Source organism: Mya arenaria, chromosome 17 (genome assembly GCF_026914265.1).
Source record: "Mya arenaria isolate MELC-2E11 chromosome 17, ASM2691426v1".
Taxonomy (NCBI): domain Eukaryota; kingdom Metazoa; phylum Mollusca; class Bivalvia; order Myida; family Myidae; genus Mya; species Mya arenaria.
In genome coordinates, this window is record NC_069138.1 from 1,200,001 (window position 1) to 1,225,483 (window position 25,483).

At 36.0% G+C, this 25,483-nt stretch overlaps 1 protein-coding gene and 1 pseudogene across 1 annotated transcript in view; both read left to right on the plus strand.

Annotated features, from left to right (window-relative positions):
* Positions 1-11,681: 11,681 nt before the first annotated feature.
* The window catches only part of LOC128224047 (CD5 antigen-like), a 37,394-nt gene continuing 23,592 nt past the window's right edge, over positions 11,682-25,483 (plus strand). The window contains exon 1 of the mRNA XM_052933678.1: positions 11,682-12,721. Within this exon, the coding sequence (XP_052789638.1) occupies positions 12,532-12,721 (190 nt within the window). The 5' untranslated portion in view covers positions 11,682-12,531. The remainder of the gene's footprint in view (positions 12,722-25,483) is intronic.
* On the plus strand, positions 13,267-18,061 carry LOC128224046 (uncharacterized; annotated as a pseudogene).

Below are 25,483 nucleotides of genomic sequence, written 5' to 3' on the forward strand. Positions count from 1 at the left end.
GTTGTAAAATAAATCTGTAAACAAATCATTGAGCTAGAGTTATGGGCCTTTAGCCCCCATAATCACATGATTTAACACTTTTAGGAACCGCTTAAAAGGGAGTGATCCATCAAAATAATAAAACAAATAAAAACAAGAAAGACTGAAAAAAATCATAAATCAACAACTTTAGAGTTTGTGGAAAGTTCAGTTTCTGGGTGAAAATAAGGTTCAGTGATTTTAATAGAAATTTGTACTATTTACAGTCATCAAAAGGCTGTTGGTCCTAGCTAAAAGGCTGTTGATCCTTCTATTGTGCAATTTTTAATAGAGGCTTGATTTACAATGGGAAATTCAAGGGCGGATTCAGTATTTGAAACTGGGAGGCATAATTTAGGGGCAAAAACATTTAATTTGCGGCCCTCCATTAGAACTGAAATGTATTTGGTTAAAAGCATTGGCAGTGGTGTTTGAAATTTTCACAATTTCTTGATCGAAATGGTGCATTTTGGGGATATTATTTTATTACTCTTTTTCTACTATATTGAAACAAAACTGATCTTAGATATTGGGATGGGGGTGGGGGGATGCCCCCATCCCACTGGATCTGCTTGTGAAATTCTCTATCAAATTGTGACAAATCAGAAAACTTAAAATATTAATGCTTTAAGACAAACTTCTTATCATTCTAACTTTTTGTTGTACAGCAGACTGAAAAATCTTTAGTTTTTTTTCTGAATTATTTTAATTAAACCCCACTTGAAAATATATGTTAACCATATTTACATGTATACAAGTCATTTTGTGAACAAAAAGCAATCAGCTGCTATAAATGCATTGAGTACAAAGAGTGAAATGGACAATGGCTGTATTTTTAAAAAATAAAACTGCTTGCTGAAATGCATTTTTTGTTGTATTGAATAAAAATTCATACATAAAATAGAGAATTAATTTGATAAAACTTGTGTATGATAAAATAAAATCAAAGTTTAAGGACATTCAATCTGTATGTTGTATGTCAAATTTTGTGTTGGTGGAGATTCGTTCTTTATGTACATGTTATGACCTACTGTTGCTTTGTTTATGATTTTATTGGTGAAATATTCTGTATTCAGCATTTGATTTTTTACTTTTATTTTACTGCTTTTTGTCTTTAAACTGTAATTCTATAGGATTTAAAAAATACTGTAAGGTTAAACACTGAATCAAATTTCAAACATATCAGAGTATTGAAAATCAATTACATGCAATATCTTTATATCAGTATCTTTTTCAACATTTAATATAAGTATAAAAACAAGTATCACTATCAGTTATATTGTTTATTGTGTATAACTTTGATTGGATATTATGAAGATGAATCAACTTAAGTAAGTCAACATCATAAAATGCTCATGAATACATGGAATACTCATATGGAAAATCAGTTTTGTGAATATTTTTTTTTCAAGACATTATCTAGATCTGGGCTAAAAGCATTAATCAACGAAATTTATCATCATATCATAAAATAAAAACTGCACTCTCACAGATTGAACGTTTTGACTTCTTATTTTTTTCTTGAAACGAGCCAATTTTTGCGAAAAATGCACTGAAACTAGTTATATGACTGCTGACAAAAAAAAAAAGATCTCGGATTTTTATATTTAAGTTCAAAAATTGATGTTTTATGCATTTTTCTTAAACCGTTAGTAACCATTTAAGCCATAAAACATGAATTTTCGAATGGAAATATGAAGTTCTATGATCTGATCTTTTGTCAGCAATCTTTTATCGTATATTTGCTGATACCAACGCAAAAATTTGCTCTTTCCAAGACAAAGAATAAAAAAGTTGTAAAAATGCTATATGTGTGAGAGTGCAGCTTTAACATGTCTTGACCACTAGGATGTTTAGACTCTAGAGTTGCAAGTTTGTCCTTAATCTTTCCACATGACTTTGTTCTTTGAAATAGTATCACACTTACCTTAATTTATCTAGTTAATTTGTATAACTCTGTCAGATTCCGTGAATGGCAGATTGTGACTAAGCATCCCATAGACTACAAATGCACTGCTTTGGAACTGCCAGTGCATAGTACATTCATGGCATACTAATCATGTTCAGATGTTTGTAGTAATTTCACCAATTTCCTATGTAGAGAAATACATGTGTTTGGTCAAAGCCAGCATGAACCATGATGAAGTTCTCTCACCTTTAGGAACAACATATGCGCTTCTTTGCAAATTTCACAATAGATAGTTTTGCAAAATTAATGTTATAAATAGATGCATACATTTGAAGTTTCTGCTAAATGATTTAACATTTTGTGCAGGTTTTATCTAGCTAACCTTGATGTAAAATTTGGTTGACATTTGAGAACTTTTGCTTAGCAAATAATCTACTCCATGGCTAATTTACATAAAAGGGATGTTACTCTTGAGTCAAGCCGACGGTTAGAGATGGCCTTTCTTTAAATACAAACTTTGATAGTGTCAATCTTAATCCAGATATTATACACCAACACCACTGGATAGTTTACACTTTATTCAGACTTCACAATAAGTAGTCACGCAGATATATTTCACACTCATGTTGCTTAGCAAGTTCATGACGTCATGACGTCACAATTACGTCACCTAATGTTGTTTCTAAAGGAATAGTAACTTAAAGCAGAGTTGTAGAACATGAAATTAACATTCATTATATTTTCTTTTCTTCTTTCTGATTTGTATCTATTTAATTATCAGAAATAAATATTTTAGAAATAATTCAAATTTAAATTAATATGATAAAATGAATATTAACACAGTCTATATAAATTCTTCTGAAAATCGCCCTCCATGGAACACTTCTAGCAGGTTGAAACCGGAAGCTCCTCGTTTGGTCATGCACAGTCTGCAAGGTGGTATTTACCCGGACACCAACGTATCTCCTTTACTTCATTCCTGGACAGAGATTCACTGATGGCTGCTATGTCGACACGCAGGCGCTTGTCATCAACTAACTTGGTGGAATGCACAGCATCAATGACACTCTTGTTGTCGACATGAGCAATTATTGGTAAAGTGTTTCTTTGAAGCTTCATAATGTCCTCTAGCATCTGTCTATAGTAATAGCCACATTCAAGACCTTCTTGTAGACTGAGTGCCTCAGCAGCAATTGTTGACCGAACAACCCTTTTAATTTTGTTTGTACGCCAATCAAGTGGGCAACATTTTCCCTGGTTGTCAGCTAACCACACAACAAAGGCTGCAGTACTTCCAGTCCCGTTGTTGATGTTACACAGAGAAGCATCTGTGAATACCACGATTCTCCAGTCACCGACATTTCTGCTAAGTCTTGGGAATGAAATAATCGATCTTACATCTTTCAATCTGTTGACTGTTTTTACAGCCCTTGACAAATCACCTACAGTTGCTTGTTTTAACTTGGTACTCAAATTTATGAGTTCAAATGCCATGTCCGGTCTAGTTCCCTGTACAGCCCAGTTGATCTGACCAATAATTTGTCTGTAACTAGTTTGTTCTTCAGCTGTAAGAAAATCTTCTTTCTGCTGCACCGACTTTGTATCTAAAGTTTGACTCTTTATATTTCCTACATACCTTGATTGGTCAAGAAAAATTTCTCTGGACTGTTGCATGACTTTGAATCCAATATAATTAAAACTTCCTTCCTCTACTTTTCCCGCTACAAATCTTTTTCGCAGACTTGTCATAATTCTTTCAAGGCATTCATCTCCAGCATGCAAAAAATCGTCAACGTGGCAACATATGATTCCGCTCAACTTTCCATTTGTATGCAAAAGGAACATTGCAGGATCCATTTTAGAAATTTGGCATCCGAGTTTCAGTACTTCTTCCTTTACACTCAGATAAAACTGTCTTGCACCATCCTTAAGTCCATACAATCCATGACGTAACTTCCAGATAATTCCCTCAGCATTTTCGCAGTCCTTTGGCGGCTTTATGTAAACATCTCTCTTTATCTCTTGACCTTGTAAAAATGCTGATTTAATGTCGGTGGTCTTAACAATCCAGTTGTTGATGGACGCAAGAGCAAGAAATGTTCTCATGGCTCCTTTTCCCACTGTCGGACTGTCACATTGCATTGAAAATTCTTCTTCGAAACCCCTAACAACAAGGCGAGCTTTTGTCTGTTCATTCTTTGTAGTTATGACCCACCTAGTTGATAAAGTACTTTGGCCACAATCTTTTACCTCCTCATATGTGCTGAATTAACTCAATTTCTGTAACTCTGCAATTTTTGCCTCTGAGACATTATCATTAACATTACTGTTCTTCAACACTAGATGCACATCATCAGTCAGATGTCCCCATTCAACTTGATCCAAATTGATACTCTTTTTCTCTTTACTATCATCTTCCATAATGTTGTACCAGTGTTTGTTATTCCCTGTTGCCTTTCCTGCCCTCCCAAGAACCTTTGCATGGATCCATACATCAGTGTCTGGTTCTTTATACTGAATATTATCATTGGGTTTCAGTATTTTTCTATCCTGTCTGGTATCTTGTGTCTGTCTTTCTCTGCCTAACACTATAGGTATCTCCTCTAACCTTGTTTGTATGTCATCATTCAATTGTTCGGATGGTAATTCTTCAGAAATCATTTGTTGATCACTTGTGATCTTCATTTCTGGCTGAGCATTGTTTCGTCCTGCATCTAAACTCTGATTCTCACTGATATCATTGTCTCCTCCACTGTCCAATTTTTTTTCCACCTTTTGTAGTCTATTGGGAGATACACGTACAAACACTGCTCCATGTCGCACAAACACCACTTTCCCATCTTGGAAAACTACTTTTCCTGGTCCAAGCCAACGTTCTCGACCCTCTCTCTTGTAAAATACACGGTCTCCATGTTCAAACAACTGTTCCGAAGCTCTTACCTTATTTCTGAGTGCTCTTCTTACTCTTTCATCAGCTTCAGACTGTATAAAAGCCCTTCGAGTTGCATGCAATACATTCAAATGCTTTGCAAACTCTTCACTGCTTGTGGATCCTTGTAATGCTGGCAAATTCTCACTCATGATGTTTGGAATGTTTGGGTTCTGGCCAAAGACAAGTTGATGGCTGCTGTAACCGTTCCACATTTGCAAAGAGTTCCTCGCCATGTTTGCCCATGATAGGAGTGTCTGCAAGTTTACCTTTGTGTTATCTGCATGAAGCTTGGTCAACATCATATCAGTAATTGCATGCACTCTTTCACACAATCCATTTTGAAACGGACTATCAGCTGACGTGGTACATAACTGAATGTTCATTATGGATGTAATTTCCCTTAAGTCGTCCGAGTTGAATTCCCCCCATTGTCTGTCATCAAAGATCCCATCACTCCAAATTTCCCAACCCATTCCTTCATTAATGCGTCTATGATATTACACGGCTTATTTCTGTCTACAAAAATAGACAAAGTATATCTTGACCACATGTCTATGATGTGTTAAATCCACCGCCCATTCCATTGTTTTAGGTCCATTGCAACCTTTTCGTTGAACTTGGAGGCCATTGGCATACCTACTACTAGCCTTGAAGGAGTCTTGGCATATACTTTGCAAAGTTCACATCTGTTTTCAATTTGGTCAAGATCTTCTTCATAATCGTTTTTCCATATCCCAGCATCCTTCAAAAGTGCTACCAACCTTTTCTTTGGAGGATGTGCAAATTGTCGATGCAGTTTCAGAAGAGTTTTGTATCTCTCTTGTGTGTTCAAATTCTCGAGCTTGACTGCAAACACTTTTTCTACCAGAACTTCCACTGTTTTATCTATCGGAATGCAGTAATGACCTGATGTTGTTAAGTTCAGCGCTACCTCCTGTCCCATAATTGTTGCCGTATCATTTTCAAGATCCATTTTTATTGCTGCTGTCTTCATTGCAGTGCGGGAGAGTAGTAGAGGAATGTCTGACTCTATCAGTTTTTATGGTGACCGCCTTTCCAGCAACTACAGCAGGTATTCTAAACTCACCTTTTGATTTCAGGCAGGTCCCCCCTCCGAATTTAAACATTCTCTGACCTTCTGATTGCAACACTTTCTCTCTGTCTGTCTTGTCCAAAGATGCTATATAGTTGTCCATCCAACTGCTTCCACATACCGTACTGCTACAAGCACTATCTAGGACTGCACAATTTCGAGCATCAACCCCCAGGCGTCTGACCTCGTTTTTATCATACCCTGTAAATAGAACAGCGTGTTCTTCTTCAACCGCATGAACTCTCTTCATATTTTCCCAACTATCTGGGCATGTAGGTAATAAATGTCTAAAAGACCCACATGATTTGTATGTCAATGGTCTACCATCTGGTCCTGTGGGATTCATGCTCTTTATCAATCCCTGTTGGACACAATGCATAATGTTGAAAAAGATGTCCAGGTATAAAGATTATCCATCATTGAAAGTAAAATATCGTCAGTTTCCAAATTGAATTATCTCAAATTCAATTTTATGAATGTTATAATAATAAATGTACACGTATACATAAACACTATTTTTAAAGGTTTCTACAAATCATAATTTTGCCGGTTACCTACACATCAACTCAAAGAATATAGTATAATGTTATTGCTGTTGTGTTTTTAAGTCTAACGATCATTTAGAATTAATGTCGCTAATAAAGTAATTTGTCAAACATGATATTTTGGACAAGATTTGTTTGTCCGAAGCAGCTTGATTTCGAAGCTAGTGAAATAGTAATTTGACGTTCGTTCAAACGTCCACTCCATTGAATCAACGATTGTCTTGTATGGCTCAAATAGGAAACAGCCATGAGGAACCTAATAACAAAACTTGAAAATGAACAATTTTATTTATTTATTTTAAGATCGTTGTTGCAAATTGATAATAAGGCTAAAATATTTTATTTGTGCGCCAGAAATATCTCTTTCAGGAGTGCATTTATTTTAAGCGTTTCGGCGTTGCTATTTAAAGTCATTCTGTACTGCACCCACTGTATAGTTACTTATTGTCAGGGACCAGTTTGCTGTATGGTAATCCAGACTCTGATCACGGTGTCACTTGATGTATCTAAACGATTTTAGTGCCACTTTGTCCGGTGTTAAGGGTGTTGACAGTTCCTGTCAATTAATTATTTTACTCCAATCGATTTTGTTATATGTATACATAATTTCTTTAACGTAAACGTTGATATATTGACGGCTGGACGAACTTGTAAATAAAATGATCATTTACTTTTTACCAGTCTAGCATGGAATACCTATGCGTAAAAAGCAAGTCTGAAAATGAGGAACATATTACCGAATACTGTGAAAACAGTTTGGAAGCGTTGCAATCACAGAGTTTGCTGATCGATGGAATTCATAACAAATCGTATGCAGTTGTCGGGGGTCACATGAAATTCAAATGTGATTTAGAACGAGTCAGGCAGGAGTACCATTTAGAACTCAAGGATAAAGGATATGAGAACAGAGAGGTTTATATTTAAAACTATTTTTTAACATTTTGTCAGTCGAATATTATAAGTTACGAATAAACATCGAGCGTAAGAATACATTTATTCTCTGATCGATCATGTCTTAGCGAGTATACATTTTTTTTTATTTCTGATAACTTTCATTTTCGGAATACTTTTTCTTATGCGTCTATACCAGACCATGTTAAACCCGTCGCCAATCGAACACTGCTTTTTCATCGTTTTGATTTGTCGATGAGAATGTGACATTTTAAAACAGAAAGTAGTCTAGCAAAAGAACGGAAATGATTTTCGTTCAATCCAGCCTAAACAGAGGCGGATCATTTCTAATAAGCAACCAATACATTCCTATGATATCATACAAATCAAAGAGGTTACACCACACAAGCAATTGGGTATCTTTATTTCAAGTTCCTGATCATGGCACAAGCATAACAATTACATTAGACATTATTCCTGGCATCGTAAACTTATAATGGTGTATGTTAAATATGTTCTGAATATCTCTAGATAATATGTCGCAAGTAGACCAAAATCAACTTAATAATATTCAAAGTGAGTAAATGATATATTCAACAGCTGCCAGAATAAGCTTTTCGTATTGTATAAAGCAACTCACTCCCTTGTCCAACCATACCTGCCGTTTATGATTGGCGACACAACCGCATCATATTCGTAATATAGAAAACATTTTGTGGAAGTCGCAGCAGCTATCTAACTTAATTGTTCATTCAACAACAACCCTATGCAATGTCCAGCCAAGTTCACTTCTCTGAGTGCGTTTAAACGCAGCCTAAGCAAGGTCAAAGAAACTGTTCCACGATGAGGTCTTTATTCGGGTGCCCGGAAAGGCTATGGATGCATTACATTCCGAAAACACAAGAAAATTCATTTGATAGTTTCAATAGATAAATACAAAAGTAAATTCAATTTCAGACGGCAACAACCTGGAGTACATTTATGCAGACTCTTGCAAAGCCAGAGTTGGAAATTATTCAGTTAGACAACTCATTGTCAGAAGAAGAAAAGAAAAGTACGTATGTCGTTTGTTAAAATAGGTTCTGCCTTTAAACAGGCTAAAGGTTTCTTGGTTTGTCTCTGTAGATTCCATTCTTTATCATATCTAAAAGTCAATTCCCGATTGCTTATTAAGCAGGGATTTAGTGTCATCTATCTACTATCGGTCAATATTATGGATAATGAAACTGTTTAATTCATCAAGTCAAGATTGGTTATACAAGTTTAACAAAACTGTTAATAGTTGTTGTCAAATATACTGTTTAGATAAGTGTGTTTTTAACTTAACTTAGTTTTCACTGACCGAAATCTAGACGTCAACCCAACACTTACCAATAACAAGTGTTCATAGGTGCTGTCTTGTTATGTTATGTCTTTTGTTAAGTTTTTGATTGGACTTGATTGGAATTTTACAATACGCTGCATGCCCTTTTAGTTTGATGACATACGTTGACATCATTTTGATGGTGTTTTTACATTTTAAGATACATAAGAGTATGTTTACCAATATTTGTAATTCATTATGTTTAACTATGTTATGTTGTATATTACAGCTGCTTATTATATATTTATATTTTTTAATCAGGGGAAAGAGAGGAAAACAAGCAGGAAATGCAGAGAATGGTACACCAAATAGAGGAACAAAACAAACAATTACTCGAAGAACAAAGCGCATCTTACAAAGACCAGCAACAAGAGGTTGAGAAACAACGAGACAAGCAAGACCGGGAACACAAAGAGAAAATTACCGAACTGATACAAAAGATAGCAGATCTTTAGACAGATAAGAACGAACGTGAGTTATTACAACAAAGAATTCTTCTTCTGAAAGAAGAAGACAAAGAACGAAGAAAAGAAGAAAGGCAATGGCGAGAAGACGAGCAGCAAAGACGAGATGAAAGCGAAAACAAACGGGATGAAAAATTGCGACAATGGCGAGAAGATGAAAAGGAACGATATAAGAGAGCTGAAGAAGATTTGCGGACAAGGATGCAGAATTTGCAACAGAAAAGCGATCATAAAGATGAAGAGGTGAGGAATTTAAAGGAAGAAAAAGAAAGAAAAGAAAGCGAAAGGAAAAAGTTAGGGTTTTTTGGAAAACTTATGCATGGATTCAATGAATACATGTAGAAAAAAAGTTTTAGGCCTGAATTAAATGTTCTAAATTATGTTCTCTGTTTGATACATCTGATGAAACACAAATATGTATATTTGTATTGTATTTGTTTTATAAGGTTATTAGGTTCCTTGCTGTATTTCCATTTTGCTTTATATTGAAAAAGGAGTTTAGACATTATCTTAAACGTTACTTGAGTTCAGAATGTATCTTTATTCTACTTCATATTTACATTATTTTCGCTTGTTACTTTCGTGCTGACTTTTCCTGCGATTTTCTTTCTTTTTCCATACAACATACTCATTTCTAGTTACACGTTAAAGATGCACTTTACTCTTAAATAAGATATACCACAATTAATAATATTGTTTATAGTCAAAAAAGATTGAATAAATCTTGAAAGCAATGGTTCTTATAAAGGATATCGAGTTGAATTTGAAAGAACATGGTATTTCTACCTTATAAAACTATAGTAGACAACAGTATATCTTTTAGCATTCACCAATTTATTAATAATTTCCATAAATGCATTTTCTAGTAGGTAGTTGACGGTTTATTAATTAACATTTGTGTTTGCTATACATGTGTATGAATTGATTTTGAATTAGAGTGTTATTTGAAATAAACAAATGAAAATGTTTATCCACTGTCATTTTATAGTATTTTACATAAGACATATGTATGTATATAAATATATTCACCTCGTTATCACTCTTAAAGACCGGTCCCACTGAGAATAATGGGGAATTGCAAAGTAAGGAAAACGGCGAATGTCTCAGGGTCGATGTCAATGTATAATTGCCCTACATATATTTGATAAAACACTTCAAAATGTTAAAATAAATACAACCTCATCGATTAAATTATGCACATTCTCATAGCCCTAAACTTAAAGACACTAATAATCTTCCATTCAGATTGTCCTTTTCGTATCTATCTTAGCTATTTTCACACGTCCATGTCTCTTAAGCATTCGAGCTTTCACTTCACTATATGCGACAGCTGTAGCACCCCCCCCCCACCTTAGTGAATGTAAACGGTACTTCAAAACATATACTTGCTTGAAACAAACTATTCATAATAAATAAACATGACTGGCGATGTCGCTATACAATTCATAATACCGACATCATCGTCGGTAGTATTTAAACCATAAATCTGTATGATACACATCAGTGTTATTGCTCAAGGCAATGCCGCCGAGAAATTCAAAGCATCACATATACCCGGCCGCGTTTGCACTATAAAACTCGGCGCTTTGCTGCTGTATTCCATACATCCTATGTACAACTTGTCCAATCAGACTTATTACTTTCAGCCAAGGCCGAAATGTACTCGACAAGGGAGACACTTAAATAATCTTTGCATAACTGTACAAAGAGTTTTACGCCCCTTTGCTAAAATCAGCTTTTAATGCAATCATTCTAAGAGGCAAACATTGTCCTAAATCTTGAATAAAACTTCGCGTTGTGCTCAGACGCGAACAAATCTACAAAAAAGTGCCAAATCTTGTCTTTAACAAATACATTATTTGAAACGACAATACCCAATCATCATGATCTACATTTGTTCAATTATAATCAGCCATCTTGTTTTTAGTCCTGGGAACCCACTCAATCTCGAGTAAATTTGACCTTTCTATACATATCTAAAAAAATCATATAAGCAACACCCTGTAGCTCTGTTTTCATTAAGCCTTTGACGACTTTTTAATTTGACTTATTGTTAGTAAACCTATTTATCCCTTGGTTTTCAAAAATGTGCACGATTGAAAGCAGTACTCTATACGCTACCATTAAGTTTCGCCAGGTAGAGGACGTTCGGCACTCATCCGCAGACCACATACCATGCGAAATATCGTTAACCGAGTTTACTTCGTACCCTCCGTAGCCTTAAGAGCTAGCATCTGAATAAACGATCTTTGAATATTTGTGTGAATCAAACATTTTCTAAGCATAATGCGTGTTAGCTTGCAAAACTTCAACTACTCGATGCCTTAAGCCGACAATTGAGTGTACGACTCCCAGTAAAGAGCTTTAAGAACGTCTATACTCATATTACGGGTCATGATTTAGAAAAATAGCATATGACAACGGATATCTATCCTATTTAGACAGCAAAACTGACAACTTCTCTGACATTCCTAGAAGCATATAACATCATGTAATAACTTTTGCTCAAAATTGAAGAGCCACCTTCAAGTATTGATCTCTATTAACCTAAAATTGTGCACAGAAACTGTCAAAGGATTATTAACATTAGGGGCACTAACATACTTTTCGATCAAATATTTATCTTAAGGATCCTGATTCGCCTCACACACAAGGTCAGGCTCCCAAATGGAAGATTTTTTATCTAATGGAATAGTTGAAAATGTTTCGAAAAGAGGGGAAATATATACCCTTTCTCTGATAAATCTAATATCAAATCATCAACCAATATCTCGCCAAAATTGAACATGTTTTTTTAGGGTACCGTTGGTCCGGAAGACTAACCAGCGGCGAATCCCGATCCGTATGAAGCTCCGTAGGGGCCTCGATAAAGCCGGCGCCCCTGCTGACTGACTGATGCCTGGACGGCCTGACTTCGATAAAAGTAGCCTCCATGACCTTTCGGTAAAAGCTCGAACGTAGTCAGACCTACGGCCAAACGACCTGTCTCGTGAAGAAGACATTTCCCCTTTAGAGCACGACTGTCTGCTTTGTGAATTTTAGTCTCATCACCAGAGTCACTGGCTACTGGATTACTTTCACATTGTCGGGCAGTTTCCATGCCCCTAGAAGAAGACTCAGATATGCGAATAAGTATATTGCCCTTATGCACCTTGTCAAAACGTTCCTTGGGCTGCTACTGACAATATTCAGGCTTAAAATGCGCTGAAACCCAGAGTGACTGCTTGGCGAAATCTTCAATCTGCAATTTATTGCCTGGATATTTCCAAGATATGTCTGTTCCTGATTTTGATTTCTTAAAGGCCTAGTTAAAGGAATGTTTGGCATCATGATCCCCTGCTGTGCATCCCCTGTTAAATGCACTGGTGTCACAGTAGGGGCCAATTTCATGTGTATTTGTTTATTGGCACAGGGCCATTACAGGCCGACTCTTTCTACAATAAAACTTGAACTGCACAGAAGGATTCCCAGATCAGAGATCCGATGGACAGCACAAGGCAATAAAGGTAAAGATCAACACACAAAAGTTGTGAACTATATACAGTTTTAGAGGGCGGTCACTTGAAGAAGGTTTAAACTAGTCCTTTAATGTCATAGCAACACTCGCCGAATTTCCTCGAACTTCGTTTCTGAGAGACAAATATTGCTTCAGTTCAGATAATACTTGTTCGGGAGCATTCTGGTCCGACCGGTTTTCCTCATTAGCCCCAACAGGTACATGTACAAAAGAAGTAAACACGTAGCTGAATGACAGTTACACTCAATTCCTCGATAACGAAACCTTCTATTATTCGCCACCTAGCAGATATTTAGCTGCAATCAAACGGAAATTATTTCTAAGTTATAAACATTACAAATTAGTAAATTAAACTTCTCAACAATTAAGCATTTCGATGGAAAATGCATAAATAAAGCAACTGAATTTAACTTGTCACTCAATGTTAAATGTAATCAATGATTGAATCTCAAATAGAACCATTTTGTGTTGACACCGAGCCTTACTCCTTCGCATAAAGATTTACATTGCAGTTCGTGTGTATTCGTAATGGGACCGACCTGTCAATTTGATAACGCCTTTCAGATAATCAAAGCACTGATAGTGCTGAACGGCTTGAGCAATGATTCCTTCTAATAGATTTTCAAAATAATTGACCTTACGACAGCGGCTACTTAGCCACGCCCCCCGATATCAAGGGAGAGCACTCTATCTATGTCCGTCAAACAAACACGGAAGCAATGGCGTCTCGCGTAGGTTCGCTCTCCGATATTCCAGACGATTTTGGGCCAAGTTACCTTAAATGTGATATTTCACTACGAAAAAAACAGAAGGCGAAGGGATTCGTATCTGGCTGTTACATCGAAAAGCTTGATATATATTTAGAGGACGCCGATAGCTTGCGTTTACGGGGTGAAGTATATCCCAGTCAGAGGAAATCGGACAGCCGCCATGTTGTCAACATTAACATCGAAACAAAGAAAAGGCGTGTGTCTGACGCATACTGCAAATGCAAACAGGGGTAAGTTTAACTCTAACATCGGTAATTCTTAGAGGAATGTTGAAAGAAAGACTAATTGATTATTCAATGATGAATGGTGGAACCCGATGTCAGACCGAATGTTTTTATAGCATTCCTTCAAGTGAAATACGGTCATGTATTTTTTAAGTGATGACTGTCTGCAACATTTGCAATGCTACACATTCACATACTTTGTTTCTCGTGTTAACAGAAACTGTGGAACATGTTCTCATACACTGGCTGTGATCATGGTCATAGAGCAGTGGAAGATTGCTGGTTACAAGGAAGTCCCCTCGTTGTTGTCTTCAACGAGTCTGCCACAACAGTGGGACAAGCCTAGGGGACCCAAAATAAGACCAGAGCCGTATCACACATGATTTTTGCAAGTCCTGGAAATGTCAACCGAAAGAGAAAGCCAGTTATGGCAAATTTCACAGACAATAGGTAGGACTTGAGTTGTTTGAAGTTTCTAATGACATTTTGGATAACGTTGCTATTCGTAACTTTAAGTCTTAACGTTAAAACGTTATTATTTACTAAAACGATGAGTTTCAAGCTCAAAGTTTAAAGGGTCTGTACACCAAATTGGCACCAAAAAAGTTTTTATTTGTAAAGAATCTAAGGACAATTCTTTAATAGTATGTGTTACACTTTGATATCATAATTGTAAAAAAGTACCAAATGTAAAACAGAATTGTGTCAGAGAATGGGTTCAAACATGTGTCGCCAAAATTGCAGCTGAGCGCTGTAACCACTGAGATACGAAGGATTACTGTAAACAAGTGGTATATTTAGCTACATACCTAACTTGGTAATATCACGTGATAACATTGACTAGCCAATTCTTTTATTGCAAATTGGTCATCTGGTGCACAGTTGCTTTAAATAATAAGAAGAACAGACTTTCATCAATATATTTAATCACATAGCTTTAAGTATTTCCAAAAAATACAACAACCACAAGTATCCAGTATAGGCATTTTCTTGTCAATGATTTATATTTTATTGATATATTCATTTATGTACAGAGGCTGAGCACACATTAAATGCAGTAGCAGAATAAAAATAATTGACAAAAACTGATTTATATTAAAAATGGCATCATTTATTATTTCAGGAAAGTGCAGTTAACGAATGACCACCTCGCCCATTTGAAATCCCTTTCGACAAGTCCAATTTCATATCTTGTGGAAGAAATCAATAGTGAATCAACCTTTGTCCATACACCTTTTGGCCAACAAGTTGTTGGAAGTGGTCTTTCATACCATGTAAGTTAATCAGCATTTTTTTACCAATTTACTCTTTAATAAAACATCCCATGAAATTTGTGAGAAAGCAACACACAAACCATATTTGATTTACTGTACTGAACAAGCTTAAGTCTATTCTATTAGATAGGATCTTGAAATTCTTCACTCTTGCAATTGCACGTTCAACATGAACAATATGTCTTGCAATTTTTTCTGTCATGTTTATCTCAGATGCACTCATTTGTGATCCACCGTGGGAATATGGTGGAATGTTCAATTTCAACCCTAATTCCTCCAATTCTTCATTGATTTTGAATCCCTTGTCCACCATGACACCATCCCCTCTGTGAATTTTCCCATAATCCATGAGCAACTTCAATTGCTGTAGAAAGCCACTTTGGTTGGTGATTTCTTTGTCAGACATGGATCCAGCAAACAGCATAGAAGCAAAGATGATAGAACCTCTGGGATCAATTCAAACGAGCCCTTTCAGAGTATTACATGACTTATAGTCTGAGTAGCACTGACTTTGCCTTGTCAAAGAACTTGGCTTTTGAATTTTAATTTCGGTTCCATCAATTATGACTAGTGTAGTTGGAAATTCATCACGATACTTTGGTGGCATGTGAAATATTATAATGTCACGGTGAGGCCATATTGGTACTGATCCACACCGAATATTGGATTCAATTGTTGAAAATAGCACTCGCATCTTGCTGAGAAATGCTAAAGAGCCGTCCTAGATGCTGAAAATCAAAGTTTTGTCTGAGCTTCATTAGCACCATTAGCAACTGGTCTTCCATTGAAAATTGTTCAACACAGCTGAGTTTTTTTGAAAAATTAATAGGCTTTTCAACTGGCACTACAAACTGAAAAAAGGATTCAAATTGTTCTTTTTTCAATCCAGTGTAGTATTGAAATTAATCTTTATTTGTATTTTGCCTCAGACATTCAGCACTTAATCCTTTGTTGCTGCTTGAGCTTTTCTTTTGACGTGGTTGTTGGCTTCGAAGAATGTTTTCATTTTCAAGTATAAGTTTGGCAATTTGTTATTTGAGTTTTTCATTCTCTGCAGCTAGAACCATCATATCTAGACCGCTTTCATCTGAAAGTAAAGAAAATGTTTGTTAACGAATGATTTTTAATAAAGTCTATTTTTAATTTCAGGCCAATCTCATGGAATCACTTTATGGGCCAAGGAAAGAAGTAGGATGTGGGGATACAGCAATGCCTGTTGATTTCCAGCTCAGCGTAGAAAGCAGCAAGAAGCTGGCTGAAAACTGTAACCACTGGCAGGACCTGTCCATCCAAATTGACAAAAGCAGGGAAATTGAGCAAAGGACAAGATCACAAGCAGGCTCAAGCGAATGGTTCGATGAAAGACGCCCTAGATTGACAGCGTCAAAGTTTGGCCCGATAATGACCCGAAAGAAAAGTGTGAATGAATCGTTCCTTAGAAATACATTTTTTCAAGAACAGTTTGTATCGAAACCGACCACCTACGAACTACTTAATGAAAAGACGGCTAAGGTGATGTATGTTAAACAAACAGGGAACCATCTTCATGATGTTGGTCTAGTCAAAAACCCAAAATATCCCTTTTTGGGTGCATCGCCTGATGCTGTTGTGTGTGATGATGGTTTGGTGGGGCTGCTAGAAGTCAAAAGCCCCTACTCCGCTAGAAAATATACGCTTCAAGAATCCATAAATCACAACATCAAGGACTTTTGCCTTAAACGGCATGGAGACAATATTGTCTTAGATGAAACGCATAAGCATTTCTTTCAAGTGCAAGGACAACTATTAGTAACTGGATTACATTTCTGTGATTTCGTGGTTTACTTTCAGGATGGTATTTTTGTACAGCGAATACAGCCAGACCTTAATATAATGGAGAGTTTGCTCAACAGACTATGTGACTTTTATGTTCAGCACTTTAAACCCTACTATAATCAATGTAAATAAATTTATCAGTATTTTTGTAAACCACAGGAGGCAGAAACTTATTACTTTCATTTTTTTCTTGGCCTATACAGAATGTATATTTAGTTCTATAGAGAAAAATAGCTTATACGGCTGAAATATATATATATACTTTATACACTGTACAGGCTTGTGAAAATAAAAACAATTTGTTTCTGTCACCTGTGATGTAAATAGTGTATTAACAAACCATAGTCAATGATGGCAGGCGTATTGGTTCCTTCATTTTCATCTGGAGATATTCCTTGTAGTTGTTCTTCATGACAAGTTGGTGGGTTCTTGGAAAGATTTACCTCTGTGGTGTTAGCTTCAGGTCTGAAGTATAACAGCAGTTGTTCCATATTCAGTTTTATTGGGTTGAATTCACATGAATTATATTACTATTTTGCAAATATTTAAAACTTTAAAGCTGCAATCTCACAGATTAATGTTTTGACAACTTTTCGTTTTTTGGGGTCTCGGAATGAGCCAATCTTTGCAAAAATCCATGAAAACAAGTTAAATAAGACTGCTGACAAAACATAAGATCACAGATTTTTATATTTAATTTCCAAAACTGTTGTTTAATGTTTTAGAACGATATATCTGTGAGAGTGCAGCTTTAACATTATTATATATTGTGTGATTATGTCTACTTATTTGTCTCTATTTTGCAAATGAAGTATACTTGTATAGTATAAGTATTGTTTCACCGTTAAAGCTGCACTTTTACAGATTGATGGTTTTGACAGCTGACAAAAGATCCGATTATATTTGTCATGTTTTGGTTTTAAGTTTACTTGTCAAAAGAGACAACCTATGAGAGTGCAAATTTAAGAATATTGGTAATCGGCATTTTCATGTGATGCAGTAACTTTAAGAACACTGGTATTCGTTATTTTCATGTGGTCCAGAAGCTGAATATGGTATTAACTTTCATTAAATATTGTAGATTTATGTAAAGAAATTACTTTGAAAGCATATATACATGTTCGACTTGTTCTTTATTAGTTTCTTTACAGCTTCGGTTTGGCAGAATCATGCCATAATGAACATCATCATTGATAAAATGCACAGTGAAATAAATTGATTTACACAGTAAATAATACCTAAATGATTCAGACAGTACTGTTCTTGATTTTTTCTTTGGTGGCTGAGATGTTGATCTGATTTTTGGTGGAGGTCTAGCTGGTGTGAGCTGGTCAAATACAGTAGCTGCTTGAGGGTCAGGGTTTTCTTGACTGGGTTTCCCGTCCACAAAGTGCTGATATAAAAATAAGAAATCTATGAAAATGTGTCGAAATGACCGCCACAATAAGCATTATTTACATAGTAACCATAAAAGTGGATGAGATTCGGAAGCATGCGATGGTTCGGACAAAAATATCGTTGTACAATATTTCCCGATTTACTTTGAAAGCAAAACAGTTTATAATCATATATAACGGTATCAACTAAAATACCTCTTTATTGAATGAAATCAATCGTGTCCATGTTAAATCTGATATTAAATGGCCATTTATGCCGATTTGACAACACAAGCGAAAGCATACATGTACGATGTTTACAGTTTAAAAATAGTAACACTAATTTTCGTCACGGACAGACAACATAAGTACTAAATAAAATTGAGGCGGATTGATTTGCCCCCCTTATAAGCAAATAATTGCGAACATACTTTTGTACAGACGTATAGATGTTTTGCCTTTGAACGATCTTTCAAAATTTCCAAGTTCAGCTGTTGGTGAGGTCTTCCACAGTGTCGGATCCAGCGCTTGCATTTTTCTACATTACTTACTGGTTTCGGAAACGGAACAAATTGCACACCAACTTTAAGTCGTTCTGGATACCTTGTATCCGAATTACAAGTGCCATAACAACACCTTTTTACCATGGTACTTAAAAAAGTGAGGAAATGCCAGCGCTTGTATATGACGGACTCTGGTCAGTTTGACGGACAAAATGGCGGATAGCAACACGGCTTATCAGCGCTATATTCTGATTGGCTGATAAGACCTGTCAATCAAATCCTGTCGTAAGGTCAATTCATATGAATAAAAAATAAAAATCATTAAACTTAATCTTAAATATTCTTATTAAGGGTTCACATCGAGTGCGCTTGGGTTGTACAAGGGAAATTAGACAGAAAATGGTTCTCGTTAAGCAGCAAACAGTTCCTTTCGGATGCATTTAGTTTGTTCGTATCCGTTCAAAGACAACTAAGCATAGAACGATGATCATATCGTGGTTTGGTTTGTCAGTGCGCGTATAAGGAGCTTTCAGACAGATAACTGTTATCATCGGGTGCATTCGGGTTGTCAGACAGAGAACGGTTCTCGTCGACTGCGAGGAGAAGGTCAGTGTGCGTGCAAGCGGAATAAGACAGATAACGTTTCTCATCGTGAGCACTGGGGTTGTCAATGTGCGTCCAATGGCAATTACATAGAGAAAGATTCTCAGTTGAACATGCGGGATAACGATTAGTAAAGTGAGATCATCCTCCGGGAATAAGTGCTGACTAAATATAAGGCTCAAAATATTTAACTGTATGGAATATCTTTCGGAATCATTTCGACAAAATGTCCCCTTCCTGATCAATGAGTGATATATAGATATCTTAAAAACGGTCAAAAAATAAGCCCAAACCCCATCCACAACATTTGTGTTATTTTTATTACCATTTAATTAAAAAGAAATGGTTTACGATTATTTTTTGTAACACGTCACATGTTGTGTATGCATGAAAATGTTACAAATGCATAGGTTTTCTTTTATATGTACATGTTTACCTAAAAATAAGTTACATTAACTTCTTTTCATAAATTTGACAATTTATATACTATGCAATTAAACAAAGTTTTTTCGAGAAAATTTAAGCATTATGTCAAAATGAGATGTTGTGGTGAAGTACTGCACAGCTAAAGTTATTTAGGCACCATTTATTGTGTTAATTGTTGTTGTATTATAAGTTTTATTATCCAAACAAGGACGTGCTAAAACAAATGTTAGTTTAGCGGTTTCAACTAACGAGTCAATACAATCTGCATGTACGTGTACGTATCACTACATGATTTACGTAGACGAGTCAATACAATGAACGTATACGTCTCACTACATGAACGCGTATGTGTGCGAGGTAGCTACATTTACATGTTAACACACAATACAGGGTATTATGTCAAGTTATACATACTTCGCAAACGTATGTGGCCATCAATGGTTGATTGACTGTATTTCATCCCCACCAATTAGTTAAGGTTTTCGTGACCATTCAATGCAGAAGGACATAACTATGTTTGCTAACTTGCAAAGTTTGTTTCAGATGACCGCTCTTTGATCATTGGCTTCTTAGTGAATGTTTACAAAATATTGAAATATTTTATCCAGGTCTATATATCCCTTAACGAAAGCGATACTGCGGACACAATCTCAACAATAAATACACAAACATGCAGAAGATATGACACAAAAGATAAAACATTTGAGTTTCTTTGTTCATGAGTAAGCTATTAAAATCACAGTCCTAATAAGAATAGTTTCTAATGATAAAGCCCTCTTCTAGTCATTTTTGCATGGGTTGGAGGGGGCCATCGCCATCAAAAATGCATAAATTCTGCCTTCCTAATACTTGCTGTTATTTTTCACTACTCTTTGCATTAATGGTGTGTGTCACATCTAAGCTATCCGTTTCATTGCACTATGCATGTTCGAGTTGAAAAGAATCGGTCTGCAGGCGTATTCCTGGTACATTATTATCATCAATATTTATTGTTGCACCGGTTGCCAGTGGCCAAAGCAATCTAGTATACATACATTCTGCTTTCCTAATCTTGGCCAACTATTCACTGCCCTCTGCACCATCAAGATTGTGGTTGGCAACAATTCTGATGACAGAATCGTTCCTTTTCACTTCATTTCCCTTTGTGTCTTGGTATTGGTCAGTAAAGGTGTGCATGGGTATTCCAAGTGCATTATTATTATCAATTGTCGCATTCGCTTCATCGTTATCTTTGCAATCATCCCTGTTGGTAAAGACTCGCATCGCCGAATATCGTCCTAATTGTGTTTCATTCTGCAAATTTGGTCGGTCACTGAAAGAAACACATGATTTGAATTTTATGAAAAAATAAACCAAGTTAACAGTTTTGCACTGACCACTCCAATTGGTAGTTCCTACATTTATTGACAGTGATATAATATTTTCGATATATTTTTTTTCTTTTTTCGGGCTAGGTACAAGACGGTTGTTACGCACCAGTTAATCGTAACCACGCCCCAGCCAATCCCGGGTAAAAGCCCCGCCCTGAGGGAACAAACTGCTGTAAAAATCCCCGAAATTCCCTCGCACCCCGGGATACCTAGGTTAGGCCCATTCCCCGCTATTTTCGGACCGAAAACAAAACCACCGCAGTCACTTGGCACTGCGGGGCCACATGGAAGGTAAAAACGAGGCCCATTTCCCCCGCTATCCCCGGTATACCCTCGGACCTGGGGCGTGGTTACAATTGACTGGTGCGTTAGTCTTAATATGAATATATGACGCTACAACAGTCCTGCGCTGGGCTCCCGGTATGTAATACATGTAATTACGTCGCTTGTTTCTCGTCGAGTGCCGGTTAAACCTTGAATGTTGTGCCTTTAAACATAAGAAGAACAAAAAAGTATAGTTTTGGCAGCCCGATAATCCGACTGTTCTAATGTAATTCTAATATCCTAGAATTAATATTTCATATTTAAATGAAATACCGATGTCACATCGTTATTGTAGCATGGTTTTGTCAGTTTGAGAAAAAATATATTAAAGAATGTAAATTAGTGAGTTAATGAGATACTTACTTAACCCGGAGAAAATTTATTTGTATTAAAAAAACGGTTTCACTAGCATATTCATGCGAAAATAGATGGGTAGGTAGGTATGTAGCTAGGTTGATGGGAATATTACTGTCTCATTATGAATGCAACTAAGATGTAACTGAAACTTAATTATATGATAATTATACTGCATGGTATCTTATATTACAAACAAATAGTGTATGATATATAAAACACTGACCATATTACAAATATATGCAGTTGATGATAAATAATAATTTATACTTTATTCATCTCGAAAAGGAACATATACGGCCTAGTCTATCTTTTTATAGACTTAATTTAGGGCTAACGTTTTACAATTAGTAGTTTACATGGTCTGATAAATTGCTTTAAATGTGAGGTTGAAAACTCAAAAAAAAAAGTTTAAACCTTCACTGGTCTCATAAGCCCATACTCATTTACGTCTTAAATCTGTGTTGAATATTTGCAACTTACTTGGCAATGCTTATCTTTACTGCTCTTTTACTAAAAATGTACAATAAAGTCTTAAACTCAGACATATGACCTTAGTAAATACGGGCTCAGATTTGCTGAACTTTCAAAAGCTGTATAACCTCAACAGGGTTATCGGTATTTCTTCAAAAACTGTCCTTGTCCCCGTAGTTTTCAATGTTCCATTGCTAATAAATTCCAATATAACAATCGGGTTATAACCTAAAATTTCAGAGTGCACATGCAAACGCCGATAAAATAGTAAAAAAAGGAATATGAAACCGGATTCAGTTATAATTTGCATAATGATAAACCTGTATTAAGTGCTAGTTCTCTAAGTATATTTTACGTAAATCTAATGAAACCCACGAACCAACAACCGAAACTAGGTTGCTCATAATAACGCCTTTTACAAATTTTAATGTAGCGATTTAAATATGAAGCGAAACGATGCAATTGCCTAATTTTACTGAACGCTAACGTTCCATTTGATGTCAGCACACCTTAACGTGAATCATAATGCCAGCGTTCCATTTGAGGTCAGCACACCTTAACTTGAATCATAACGCCAGCGTTGCATTTGATGTCAGCACACCTTAACTTGAATCATAACGCAAGCATTCCGTTTGATTTCAGCATACCTTAACTTGAATCATAAGGCAAGCGTTCCATTTGATGTCAGCACACCTTAACTTGAATCATGACGCCAGCGTTCCATTTGATTTCAGCACACCTTAACTTGAATCATAACGCAAGCATTCCGTTTAATTTCAGCACACCTTAACTTGAATCATAACGCCAGCGTTCCATTTGATGTCAGCACACCTTAACTTGAATCATAACGCAAGCGTTCCATTTCATTTCAGCACACCTTAACTTGAATCATAACGCAAGCGTTCCATTTGATTTCAGCACACCTTAACATGAATCATAACGCCAGCGTTCCATTTGATTTCAGCACACCTTAACATGAATCATAACGCAAGCGTTCCATTTGATTTCAGCATACCTTAACTTGAATCATTACGCAAGCGTTCCATTTGATTTCAGCACACCTTAACATGAATCATAACGCCAGCGTTCCATTTGATTTCAGCACACCTTAACATGAATCATAACGCCAGCGTTCCATTTGATGTCCGCATACATTAACATGAATCATAACGCCAGCGTTTCATTTGATGTCCGCATACATTAACATAAATCATAACGCCAGCGTTTCATTTGATGTATGAACAATTAAAATAAATGAGGACCACAGCATTCCGTTTGATGTCAGCACAACTTAACATGAATCATAACGCCAGCGTTCCATTCCATGTATGAACAATTAAAAATAAATGAGGACCACAGCGTTCCATTTGAGTCAGCACATCTTAACATGAATCATAACGCCAGCGTTTCATTCCATGTATGAACAATTAAAAATAAATGAGGACCACAGCGTTCCATTTGAGTCAGCACATCTTAACATGAATCATAACGCCAGCGTTTCAGTCCATGTATGAGCAATTAAAGATAAAGAGGACCACAGCGTTCCATTTGATGTCAGCACATCTTAACATGAATCATAACGCCAGCGTTCCATTCCATGTATGAACAATTAAAATTAAATGAGGACCACAGCGTTCCATTTGATGTCAGCACATCTTAACATGAATCATAACGCCAGCGTTTCATTCCATGTATGAACAATTAAAAATAAATGAGGACCACAGCGTTCCATTTCAGTCAGCACATCTTAACATGAATCATAACGCCAGCGTTTCATTCCATGTATGAGCAATTAAAGATAAAGAGGACCACAGCGTTCCATTTGATGTCAGCACATCTTAACATGAATCATAACGCCAGCGTTTCATTCCATGTATGAACAATTAAAATTAAATGAGTACCACAGCGTTCTATTTAACGTCAGCACACCTTAACATGAATCATAACGCCAGCGTTCCATTTGATGTACGCACAACAAAACAAAATCAGGACCAGAGCGTTCCATTTGATGTCAGCACATCTTAACATGAATCATAACGCCAGCGTTCAATTTGATGTACGCACAACAAAACAAATTCAGGACCAGAGCGTTCCATTTGATGTCAGCACACCTTATTATGAATCAAAACGCCAGCATACCACAAAACGCCAGCACAATTTAACTTAAACCATAATGTCATCACGCTATATCAAGTCAGAACACCGTATCCTTAAATATCCCGAACCCACTTTTTACTTAATATTTTCATTTGATACGCCCTTAAACGCCATACACTCAAAATGGTGTCATTAAAGTAAATTCAACTTCCGCTTAAATAATTAAATTAAACAACAAACGAGAATGACGTCATGGCCTGTAACGCACGCGTGTTTGTGTACACCAATATCGCCTTTATCGGTGTATATCACCGTTCATGGGTTATCACGTGACAACCTCTCGACCATTGAACATGGCGGAAATATATTAAACATATTCGAATATAACGTATTGCTAATTTGTATACTTTATTGTTTAGGAAAATTGGCGCACCTTGTTTTAATCAAGACTGTAAGTATGCTTGTGACGAAAGCAATGTGGTTTGCGTGGACGATCTCTGCAGCAGAACAAAACGGAACGAGCCGCTTACCTAGCTTGCCGGCGCAATCTTTTTCGTTTAGAATTAAGTCATTTATACGACTGAAGTTCATAGTTCATATATATATATATATATATATATATATATATATATATATATATATATATATATATATATATATATATATATATATATATATATATATATATATATATATATAATTATGTAATATGTGATATTTAATTCGATTTGTAAAAATATATAAAAGGTTATCCCGTTGTGCTGTCTAGCAAAATATCGATCTTGTCATTACACTACTTGTACATGTATATTATAAATAATACTTCATTGTATCTTATATCACTAGGTGTCACCTATTTTTGGTTCATCCATATACTCGGTTATTGTTATTATGTAAAACCTGTCTAGACAGGCGTCCGGTTCCTACAAAGGGAATAAAACCAGTGAAACTGAATCCGAGACCAGTTTGCATAATGATTAATTCGCCATATACGTATTACAATTATAAACAAAAATGACATGCAGAGGAGAATCAGTTATGTATGTCACAAGACGGTTTAGTCGTCTGATTTACCTATACACATTTGATATACTTATATGATTTCTTTAAAGCTGCTCTTTTACAGATTGACAGTTTTGAC